Consider the following 12,511-nt stretch of genomic DNA (forward strand, 5'->3'; position numbering starts at 1 on the left):
AAGGATTCTGCTATACTTGGTGACAGTGAGTTCCACAACAGTTCTAGGAAAGATTGTTTATGAACACCTCATGATCAATCCTTGGTTGATAACTGTGGTACTTGAAGACATGACTATACATGTATGTATTAACAGAAACAGATACGGGTTTGACATGGATTGCTGATCTCCAAGCAGATACTGGGTGGAATGAATATGTTTTTCTCCAAACGCATACTTGGGTCGATAGGTAATCTTCAAGAATACTAGTAATTGTTCCTGAAAAACACTTCATTGGGGGTTTTGACAGCCCTTTTTACGGAACTGCACATAATTTGGTTTTTAGGAGCCTTTCTAGACTAGCTATATATCCTTAATCAACCTCCTTTGCTACTTCTTTTTTTTTAAAGAATTCAGCCAGGTATACTGTGGCTGGGTGGACGTGAGCGTGCATGAGTCAATGACATCAACCGTAGAGCTTGACTTTCACAGTAACCACGTGTTTACTTACGAGGGATTTTGGATTCGCTTCTATACGAAGGACAAGCCTGAAAATGGTAGGCCAATAGGATTTCTAAACATTTCTCTAATCAATCTATGGGAAGGACGTAGAAGGGACTACTGCGGTTTTGCGATGCCCAGGACGTAACATGCATATGCTTGGGCCACATTTTCAGGGCCCGACTGTGCGTAAAAGAGAAACGTTTACGCAAATTGTAAAGCTTTGGGGTTTTGTTGTCTTTTGTATCGTACTTCTCGTTCTTTCAAACTTCCCGACCGGACTATGGGTTGGGGCTTTTTTAGAAATAAAATTACAAAGAAATAATGACAAAGTACCGTTGCAATGTGCTATCAGACATGTACTTGAGGAGTTATCGCCTTGTACTTACAAGAGAACCTGTTTTCTGGTTTAAAGTTGAATGGATTCACCATCTGTTAGAAGAGGCTGGCTCATTTCATTCCAAGAACTACCCACATTCGTACAGGAACAACTTGTATCAGGAATGGATCATATCAATCGATGTGGGAAAACACATTAGACTTATGTTTACGTACTTTGATGTCCAAGTTACCGAGGAGTGCACCTCTGACTATATGATTATTGAAGACCCTTTAAGTCTGGATGAAATGCACCACTGTGGTACTTGTATCCCAACACCCTACATCTCCGTAGGACAAACCCTTCATGTCTTCTTTGTGACAAACTTTGCCATCTACAGAACCGGCTTTTCAGCAAAGTATGAAACAGTGCAGGATAGATCAGGTACGTAAATGTTCTTAACAAACCTTATGAAGTGCTATAATCCGTTATCGAGTATGTGACAAATATTAGCAATAGCATAAACGATGTGGTACATATTAGTGCCCAAGTGATTTACCCCTCCCCACGCTCTCCCATTTTCCCGTTTAACCCCCTCATACTGTTTCGTTATTCTGGGGTTCGATGGTGGATTTCGTTGGGGGGGGGGGGGCGAAATCACGGCCGGGGATAAAGTATATATTATATAATTGTTCAATTAAAAAAATATCCTTGTATTTAAGGTATTTAGAGAACCGGGAAGCATTTCAAAATGTCAACTTTCAAACATTTTGAATTCACTTTGTGTAATTGTTTCCCCCATTTCTAAGATTTGCGGTTGATCAATACATTTCCTTTCATCATGTTAAAGACGTATGTATCGCAATGGATGCCTGATAATTGAAATTCAATTCCTTTGTTTTCTTTTCTTAGCTAAGATTAGCAGCGTTAATCCGTGCAATCACAACATCATTTATTGGTATTTAATCAGAAACAAATGCACATTTAAACAACCTCAAGGCACCTTTCTAAAACATTAGAATGAAATATGAACAAAGGCTATATTTAAAAGTTTATATGCAATGAAATGGTACTCTGCTTACTAATCTCCAGGCAGTGTTGAGCCATCTGCTTCAGATGTACTCCCGTCTGATTGGCTTACAATCGGTGATAAGATCAAACAAATCAGCGTCAGTACATCTACCAATCAGGTGTGGGCACTGGATATCGACGGAAAACCGTTGCGGAGGACGGGTATTTCACAGTCAACACCACAAGGTGAGAAAATGAAAGGCACTTATATAAATCCGAGGCGTTATCAGAATATTGTTGCTCGAAGACATTTACTTGCAGGGTACAAGAACACACAGACTTTGTACGATTGGGTAAAAACAACATTCAATCTTAGCAGTGAAAAGAATTTAGCACAAATTAAAAGCAAATGCAAACCATTTTTTTCTCTCTTATAGCAACAGTTTATCGATTTTAGTATTGATATATTTGGTAGTCATTAAAAAAAAATGTTTATACCCTCTGGTTCGTGCATTAATCTCTATGGATCATTTAAACTTGGCCCAGGGACTGGATGGGAGGTGGTCGGAACAGAACAGTTTCTGTACATCTCAGTGGGACGTGTTGGGGTGTGGGCAGTCTCTGACGACTCCACTGTAATGTACCGCAAGGGAACATTCAGGTGAGTAATGTAAATGTTAACACACATTTTGTATGATTGAGATTGTAGTAACTCCATAGACAGGAAGTGGTTGTCTGTATTCTCACCTTCGTCATAAGCGTAGGAAGTTTGCCGCAAAATCTTAGGCTGTTTTCTTTATTTTGAGGGGCTTGCTGATGCATCAAGCTAAGGTAGACGAAGTTCATTGCAACACCGTCTACTAAGCATAATTTTGGGGCTTCCTTCTTCAAGTATACCTAAACGTTGGAATTTTGACATGTTTGTGTGTGTGCGTGTGTGTTTGACAGAATATATTTGACTGTGGCAAACAAAAATAAATAAATAAATAAAATGATGTTTTACCGCATGTAAACGCTAAAATAAATAAGAAATGGTCATCGACAGGACGCTTAGATAATTGTCCGAGAAACTGTACTGTTTTCAGGGGCGCAGGAACAGCAGGTACGTCCTGGCAGGCAGTTCATATCGACTCCAAAATCACCAGCTCACTCTTCAACTTCAAAACATTCCCAGTAGAAACTGATTGGCGTGGACACAACATAGACCAGATACATTCAGGAAAAGACTTCGTCTGGATCGTTGCCAGTTATCCTCATTTCACATATGGGTATACCATAGTGAGAAAAGGTACCTTTAAACTAGCCTCTGCCAGGCTTCGGGAGGCGGCCGGAAAGAGTAGAAATCGGACAAAAAGAGATACCATGCCAGGGGAGTTGGTCTGCTTTAATAGGGAGCTCTTTCCAGCCGCCTCCCGAAGCCTGGTAGACGCTACCTTTACACATCTATTATCATAATAAACCCACTTGGAAAATTTCTGAAGCACAACAGATGTATAGACTTAATTATTAAAAGATTTTTTAGCTACCGACGTTTGAGTGGACCATATGCCATTCCTCGTGAAAATAAAGTGTTTCTATTTTGCACTTCGACTCGGTATCACTGCAGTGAGAAGGATGCGGCTCAAAGCTCAATCACGTCATTTTCTTGACAGAAAGAACATTTTAGAACTTGACCTTCCTGCTCATTGAGCCTACCTACTACCTACTAATATTTCTTATTATCCTTCCACTGCATCTTGAGTTATCCTGCTAACAGAAAACTTGCAAAGACCGAAAAAGCCGTCTGCGGTGATGTAGTAAAAGGCTATAATGCCAATTTTGAACTAGACCTTTCTCTTTGTTGACAATACTTACATAGTGAGTTTCGTCAGTTCTTGAGATGAGTTATTCTGCTAACAAAGGTCACGTAGGAGTTCGCCATAGAAGCCCATTTTCTTTAGATATCTGCTAGAAGGCCCATTATGGAACTTAGCCGTCATATCGGCTACCCATAGTCGTCCACTAAATATCATTAATAAACTTCCACATCTTCTTGAGAACATAACTGTACATGGAAGGATAACCACTTTTGAACTTGAACTGTGTTTCCACAAACGCTATGTACCTACCAAATATCATTAAGATCCATTGACAGCTTTTTGAGTTATGCTGAACACATATAATCAACAAATGCATCAAAAGCCCACTGCAATACAGCTGGAAAAGCCAGCAGATGAACCATTCTGAACTTGACCTTCGTTTCCACAATAACTACTCACATACCAAATATGAAAAAAAATCCATCCACAACTAGTCGACGTATGACGTTGTGGATGGATACATACAGGGAGACAACACAGCCACACCAGCATGGCAAAACCGAAAACATACCCTTCTGACGAAGGCAATGACGTACCCAATTTTCCTCCGTTTCCACAGGTATAACCTCGGATAATCCCGAGGGTACATCCTGGGACTCCGTACAAACAGCGAACATGAAGGAAATCAGCGTCAGCTCCAGGACCGGGCAGCTGTGGGCAGTGGAGATTGGCGGCAGAGTGTGGCGTTCTCCTTTCTACTGTGAAATCTCTGGTAAGATGATTCTGAAAAGAAAAGAAATACGTTTTAACAGTATGTTAGGGCGGTTGGTTCAAGTTCTACTTCATAGCCCGTAAGAGCAATGTGCCCAATGCATGGGCTATTCTCGTTTCTGACTGAGTATGAAAGACAATATACGGTCAATATGCTCATTGACGTCGCATACTTTGAAAAATGTAAACATATTGCGATGTAAAGCGATGGTGAATGCCGTGCAACACTCTCTACTTTATTATATACTTAAGTTATACCTGGTTCTCGGCCTTTTCCGAATGCAGTAAAGAGCAACTGGGAAGCAATTGAAGGTTGCTTTTCGTCAGTGTCTGTGGGACGGTCGGGCGTTTGGGCGGTCGACTTTGAAGGCGAGGTGTACCACAGAGCAGGCACATTTCTAAACGAAACCGCCCCTGGCGTGGCATGGCTGCATGTACCCGGAGTACATCTGCAGCAGATCGGTGTGGGGGACAGAACTGTTTGGGGTGTGGACTCCTCGCAGCGTGCATTAGTAAAGTTCTACCGACATCTGTCGACGGGAAAGTCTGTCAAGTCGGCTTGAAGGACATTCTATGTGCTACGCCATTCAAGAAGGTCAAAATCAAAATAACTACATGTGATATTAACACATATGGTTCACAACAAAATGCTGCTCAAATAATTATTACATAGTTCGTTCTTGCCTCATAACATTTTTCCTGCCTGTAAATATATATATTATATGAAATATCTATGCCTTTGATAAATGTTTGCGCTCATTTTAGATATGACTAAATTAATCTTTTTTCGTCGTCAGAAAAGCGACTCTGTGCAGAGGACGAAGTCATTTGTCCATACAGCGAGAAATGCATCAAAGAATGCCGCGTGTGTGACGGCATCGTGGACTGTGGGGATGATGACGACACTGACGAGCGGAACTGTTGTAAGTGCAAATTTGAGTCCTGGGTCTCAACTACTATATTATATAAAATATATACAACCCATTATACAAGCATCCCATTTGGTGTGACTAAATATCAGGCCATATGTCAAGGTTGCTAGATAAGCATTATTCGTCTCATTTTGAAAAAAAAGGCACACGATCATATCCAAAATCGGACGTTTATTTTGAACATAACGGTAATTTTATTATACCACGAAGGAAGCTAAAAAGTAATAACTCATTAACGCAAAGTAGTGTCAGATTCCAAAAAATTTTCAAAAAGGCAAAAGCAACAGTATATGCATATATATATACTTACTTTTTTTAGATGAAAAGATATTAGTAGATAGATAGATTGATAGGTAGATAGATAGGTAGAAGCATACATAAAAAGACACGTTGAAATAATTCATATAAAACACGCACCCCTCTGTTTTGATTGCAGGGTTTGCCAACTGTCCGGAGAAACATCGGCGAGTGTGTGCCGGAGAAGTGGGCTGCTACAGTCCGACTCGTGTGTGCGACGGAGAGCGGAACTGTGGGGAAATTACTGAGGATGAGCGGGACTGTCCCGGTAGGGTTTTGATTTCTCTCTTTTCAATACGGAGGTTGACAATCATGGCTAAGGCAAGCAGAGATGAAATTGAATTTAACCCCAACAATTCGTAACAGTGAACCTCTTTACAGTCGACAGATACAGCCACACGACATGACAATTATCAAATAAACTTGAATTTCTTGTTTTTCTGTATTCTGATTATGTTTGTTACAAGCTTGATACTTTTCCATAAACATTTGAAATGCTTTGAAAATAAGAACTAAATTCTAATATTTCCATTATCAAAATATCTTATTTCTGTTTTGCCTCATATGCACGTGTTTGCAAGTAGTAAAATTAGATGGAACCTTAACATGGACATAGATTCTTTTGTAATATCATATATTTCATAAGTTTAAGTGCATGAGCCAGTGATATCTTTTGCCTCTGACGCACATTTTTCCGACAGGCGAAGCGTAGACTTGATATATTTTTCGCTATTCTAAAGTTTAAAACATTAATTTAAGTTACGTTAATGACATGATTTCATAATGTAGTCATGTAATCCAATTTATAGACAGCTGCGTGCACCACTGGAAACGTAACTACCTACTGCAACGAGACGAAATCCAGTGTCGTGATCTGTCAGGCTGTGTGAGGATCACAAAAGTTTGCGATGGTCAGAAAGACTGTGCAGATGGGTCGGACGAGATAAACTGTTGTAAGCCTCTAACGTAAAAATAAACGTTTCTGTTAAGGTAAAGCGTTTGTTCCAACATAAAAGAAAAACCTTTCTCACCTAGAGCTCTCGACCAGTCACTCTTTGTATTCCTCAGTAAACTGACTCAGTGAGGCTTGTCACGTGGCGTTTCTGAAGTGTGACGTCAAGAACTCTCGGTCAAAAGGTCTCAGGTAGACGATGTCAGCCCCCGTCGCAGTTGATTAAAGGGTAACGGCACCTGATAGCCTATTTCACCACTATCAGGAAGTAATCTTGTTCGGTATCCAATGAAACAGCTTGTCCAGGGAACTCTGGATAAATGTGTTGTGACACTGAATTGCCTGAATTTAGCGAGATCTTCAGGAACCTTACCTTCAAAGACCTTTCCGTTTCCCCCACTGTAGTATTCCTGGTAGAGTCCTTAGTTACCTATATGAAAATGTTGGTATTGTTTTTGGTCAGTCTGTGTGTGTCTGTGCGTCTGTGTTTCCGCATACTTTTGGTCAACATAACTTTATGTTACCTTAGTCGTTAATTATCCTCAGCTACTAATAAATATAAGCTTTAAAGTCCCATTGTCTTTACCTGAAGACGACTTCTGCTCCCTTCATGGAACATTTGGTGATGCCGCCTACTGGAAGTGCCGTGACTCCCCGGGCTGTGTGAAAGGAGAATTTCTGTGTAACGGCATTTCTGACTGCGCTGATGGGTCGGACGAAGAGAACTGTGGTAAGACTTTTTTCTCCATTTGTTTAGATATCTAGTCTTCAGTCAAATTTCAATCTGCGATTATAATTCAATCACTTTGTTTTTCAAACTACAGATGAATTATGCAGATCTATTGGGTACTGGCCGTGTAAAAACTCCATCCCGCCGTTCCCGAGGTGTATCAAGGGGTCGGGCAGATGTAACCGAGCAGTAGAGTGCAGGGACTTCTCGGATGAGATCGGCTGCGGTAGATAAACATTTTCCATGTATTTAAGCACACCTTAACACAGGTGTAGCTAGCTCACGCTCTTTCATGTTATTATACATATTCTCCTGAAAGTTGTATTTGTATGAGGTATCATTTAGTCCCAAGGGTTAATGGTTGTATTTTCTTATTAGATTACTGTGGACTGCATGAAATGGCTGGCTTCTCAAAATGGGACAGAGAAATATTCAAGGAGGGAACTGACATGCTGTACCTACTTCATGAATCATGTATTCCATTTGACAAAGTTTGTGATGGATATGATGACTGGTATTACCAAGATGAAATCAGCTGTGCCCAAGGTACGTTCAACTAAAGAGTGACTAAAATGCATCACAGTTTACGTATGAAAGAGTTATAAACCAGTCATTAATTTAATTTTTAAAAAAAACAATTATGCAATCAATATTTGGAATGTCTTAAAGGCACTTTATGTAACTTTTTGACAATACAAAAAGTATATTTTCCAGTCTTTTCTTTACATAGTAAGTTGACTTAACCGTATTCCAGAACAATATTCAGCAATAGAAAATGCAACATCCTTGCTCCATACAAGCATGATAGAAATCTGAATGATGTTCTATTCAAACCTCTGGCCACACCGCACATTTGGTTGGCCACTGCTAGTGGTATGTTGCTTACAAGTTGCTGCAAGACCTAACCGTTTACCGGATTTTTTCATCTCTTTTGAACGGATAATGGTCACAGTTTATTGATGACCAACAAAATACACTAAGTTCATAATTGTACCCCACCCCGTGACAGATATGGGTGTTTGAAAAGAAGCTAATCTTCTGTCTATCTACTAAGGCATGCCTGACCAATTAGCCGCCCTAGGGGGCCAACCACCGTCTGTTGTTGTTGTTGTTGTTGTTTTCGTTGTCCTGAGACAACCGGTGGTACCGGGAACTGAACAAGGACTGTTTGATTGCACAAAATATACGCCAAAAATGTGAAATAGCGACACAAATGTGGAAAAGTGATAGTAACTGTTGATAACAACAAAATTTGGTATAATAAGAATTTATTTTTGCGTAAAGATTTACATAATGGGCCTTTAAAATTCATAGCACATGTTGAGGGAAAAGATCTCCCTGAAACTAAAGCCATCTCTTTCGATAAATATGATAGCAAAGATACCTGCTGCTGTTTTTATGTTACATTTTTGTTTTACCTTTATATTAGACTTATCTTGTGCAGAATGATTAATACAGAGCCACAAACATCACCTAAATGTCCACAAAACCTGGCTGACATCTGCCCATGTGATTTTATAACAAAGACAGGGTTTCCACCAGTTCGAAAGCCTCGTTCTAAGTAATGGCTGGTTACAAAATCAGTTTATAACGTCTTTGGTGATAATTAACATGACATCGTTCTTTTATACAGGAATGATACATCCAGAGATTTGCAAAAGATGTCCACACTTCGAAAATACCTGTTTGCCCAAAGGCGACGACAGCTACTGTGATACTATGATTCAATGTGACAACGGAGAAGATGAAGATAACTGTGGTCAGTATATTGGTCATGACTTACTTCTAGGCTTGTGGTAAGTTTAGAGAATTAAGAATTATATTGCCAATGTGTTAAGGTCAGATTTGACAGCCGTGCCCTGTAATACGGTTACATTGCGCATTTTTCCATCCTCCTGTTTAAGTTAGACATTGACGTGAAAGTGATTGAGCAGATGTCAGTAAGCACAGGGCGGGTGACCAAAGTCAAAAATGAAATTTTTGCCCAGTCTACGCTCTTCCCAATTTTCATGTCATTTTGATGAGAAATAGCGAATCCATTTGACCACATGACAGGAGAAAAGATCTTTTACAATTTACAATGGTATAGTCTTTGGGTCTAAGCCATAACTGTACTAGAAATCAACAAATTCTATCCGCCTTTTAAGAAGCTATTGCTTACTACAATCATTTAAAAAAAGTTTTTGCACATTTTAGAATTTTATAAAAACGGGCCGTCTTTAAACATCTGCTTCTTCTCACTAGAAAAACATTTTGCTCAAAACTCCAATCAATGTGTTGTTAACAAAATATGATATAGTCAATAAAATAACCAAACGAGGTTTTTGGGATTTTCCTCGTATTTTTGCATGGACATAGACGACAAATGCGAACAACCCGGATGGACGTGTAAATGTGACCAGATCACGGGATGCTACAAGCCGGGTGACATCTGCGATGGTCGGAAGCAGTGTCACTCTCTGGCAGGGAATGACTGCCATGATGACGAACAGCACTGCGGTAATGGTTCCATTTCCCCTACCTACATCATTTCATGCACATGATCAATTTCCTATCATTTGGCCAAATATGTTGTCAACTTACAAGCCCAATTAAGTCCTTGTTGAAAGACGTACTAAACACAATATGCAGGGAGATTGAATGTTACTGGGTGCAGGCTGCAGACTCTCACCCAGCATATATTCCAACCCTTAAAAATAACAGGCTAAAAATAACACAGATGGAAGGTCGATCTCTACTTTTAAAACAAACATGGGGGCAACAACAAGCTTTTACTATGCATCCATCGGACTAAAGCAGAATTTTAAATTGTTTCATACGTATCTCGGTAATAGAGAATCATATATCTTAGCGATGTCTCTGAACTATAAAAGAATATATTGATTTATGTCCAAGTATAGTGACATTGCTCTCGTATAAATCTAACCACATAGAAGAGTATTGCCGTACTTTTGGTGGCTTCGACTGTGGCCCGCCATGGCATCAGTGCATATCTCTACACCGTGTATGTGATGAACATCCTGACTGTAATTACATGGACAATGCAACAATGGAGTTTTACGGTCCTACTGATGAACAGAATTGTGGTAAGCTATTTTTTTAGTATTTTTCTGTACCTTTTGAACACACGCGTTGTACACATCTGTTGCAAAAGCTTCTGTAAAACGATGCTGCTCTACAATAAAGTTTTATTTCAATGGCCATAAAATGGGAGAGACTTTTTACCATATTTTACACCGTTTGTCTATGTATAACAATTGATTCCTATAGATGCACATGTAGTTTAATCTGACTTTAATTTTCGCTCTTTAGTATATTGCATTTAGGACACACCGATTTAATTTTATGGATGACATCCTCTGAAGACCCCCAAACTAGTGCGCGCGGGCGAATAAAAAAAATCCGGCCAAAAATAAAAATGCTACTAAATCACAAGAATACAAAGCTGGTATTTTGAATTTGCGGCAGTACTTAGCAACGTATACGGCATGCTGGCTTTTTGCGGCATTTATGAATCGGTACTGTACTTATGTACTGAGTTCTTGAGTAGCGGAGCTTCGAATTCGATAGCCAGGGTACTCGGCTCCGTTTTGTCGCTGACTACCATGGAGTACCCAGGCCTACAGCCAGGCCAGAGCCTCGGTGGACGTGATCTTTTTTTTGTTGAGGGCGACAGGCGAAAATCAATGCGCGCGCGGATGTCATCCATAAAATTAAGTCAGTGTGGCCTTATAAGAATTGTTTAAGTGTTTAATCCGGCAACAAACTATTCACCGTGATGTGCCCTCAATAGCTGGTCTTTAAATAACAACCAAACAAACGCGGCATCTATTTGGTCTTAATTGCAGGAACCTGTGACGGGTATTGGGCTGCTTTGGAAGAGTATAAGGAAAAAAGGAAGGAAGAGGGACTAACGACGTCTGACGAGTACAATTATAAGTGCAACTCAGGAAAATGCGCAGCGACATTCAACCTGTGTGATGACCGCGACTTCTGTGGCAACTGGGAGGACGAGCAAGACTGCGGTACGTTTTCTCTCTCTGTTTACCTAAGAACTTAAGATGAGGCATTGCATGAGATAAAGAGGCAGAGTTGGTGAAATCAGTTCTTATGTTGTATCTGTAAGTTACGTGTAACCAAGGAGATTATACAGAAGTCTTTATAATATCCTTGGTGGAACTTATAACTGAAACCCTTCAGCCATATAACTAAAAATATCCAGCTATTTTTCGTGATCCGGGAGGTTTGGGACCCCCCTCAGAGACAGTCAGTGATAGTGATGATATAGTGTTGACAGTTTAGCACAATGGAAATCTGGTGAGATTAACAGAGAAACACAAAATAAGTTTAAAGTTTTAACTTTAGGTACATGTGATTGAATTAGCCGTGATTAGGTACATGTAATTGAATAAGGTCAGTTTTTCTTTTGTCCGTATGGCTTTCACGATTAAAGGTCCCTTTCCGTCTGCTATACTGACTAAACGAATAGCCACAAGCAGTTATCAGATTTTAATATAGCTTTAGAAGTATCGTATGGGTGGCCCGATTTAGACTAGGTTTGTATGTGTATGTTCTTAAGTCAATATTTTACTTATTTTACAGGGGTTGACGCTGTATATACACTATGAATGTGTGAAACGTAGTGTAATAACGGAGTAAGTTTTACTATAGAATCGTGTTTCTATGTCTACGTCCAAGAGGATTGAAATCTTTGGTTTCTTTGCTTTTTCAGAAGCAGTAGGTTGCCATCATGACGATAGAAAATGCGAAGCTACAAAGAAGTGTGTCTCTGATTTGTCCTGTAACGGGCTTCCTGGTTGTCTGGATTCTACGGACGAAAAGGATTGCGGTAGGTGCTTTTACGTATTGTCAATAGATTACGCAAAATAAAGAGAAAATAAAAAAACATGCATAATACCGTCTTCTATTCAGGTCATTGGTTTTTAGTGTCAATACAACAAATGTATAGACAAAGACTAGTTTTTCAAATTCAAATTCAAATTTTTATTCGGTAAGGCTCTCGGGGGAAGTACCCGAATTTCGTCCTTATTACATAGTAGATAGAGCATTAAAACAATGATTTGTGACACTCTTTATTGTGCACATGAAACAACATAGGCAAACACACTATTAACACAGTCATATTCGAAGACGATTACACAATTAAAATCCATGCACAGTATGCAGTTATCACGTAGGATTTAGCTAGGTACTATATAT

General features: G+C 39.6%; 1 protein-coding gene across 1 annotated transcript in view; it reads left to right on the forward strand.

Moving 5' to 3' along the window:
- Positions 1-1,153: 1,153 nt before the first annotated feature.
- LOC109476446 overlaps positions 1,154-12,511 on the forward strand; it is a gene marked incomplete at its 5' end in the record, with an annotated part of 19,487 nt that continues 8,129 nt past the window's right edge. Inside the window, 14 exons of the mRNA XM_019777378.1 lie at positions 1,154-1,243; positions 1,892-2,056; positions 2,357-2,471; positions 2,896-3,098; positions 4,229-4,381; positions 4,666-4,797; positions 5,178-5,303; positions 5,749-5,877; positions 6,419-6,562; positions 7,154-7,291; positions 7,386-7,517; positions 9,650-9,790; positions 10,225-10,377; positions 11,140-11,316. Of these exons, the coding sequence (XP_019632937.1) occupies positions 1,154-1,243; positions 1,892-2,056; positions 2,357-2,471; positions 2,896-3,098; positions 4,229-4,381; positions 4,666-4,797; positions 5,178-5,303; positions 5,749-5,877; positions 6,419-6,562; positions 7,154-7,291; positions 7,386-7,517; positions 9,650-9,790; positions 10,225-10,377; positions 11,140-11,316 (1,998 nt within the window). The remainder of the gene's footprint in view (positions 1,244-1,891; positions 2,057-2,356; positions 2,472-2,895; positions 3,099-4,228; positions 4,382-4,665; positions 4,798-5,177; positions 5,304-5,748; positions 5,878-6,418; positions 6,563-7,153; positions 7,292-7,385; positions 7,518-9,649; positions 9,791-10,224; positions 10,378-11,139; positions 11,317-12,511) is intronic.

The sequence above is a fragment of the Branchiostoma belcheri genome, unplaced genomic scaffold (genome assembly GCF_001625305.1).
Source record: "Branchiostoma belcheri isolate BF01 breed outbred unplaced genomic scaffold, Haploidv18h27 scaffold378, whole genome shotgun sequence".
NCBI classification, from domain to species: Eukaryota; Metazoa; Chordata; class Leptocardii; order Amphioxiformes; family Branchiostomatidae; genus Branchiostoma; species Branchiostoma belcheri.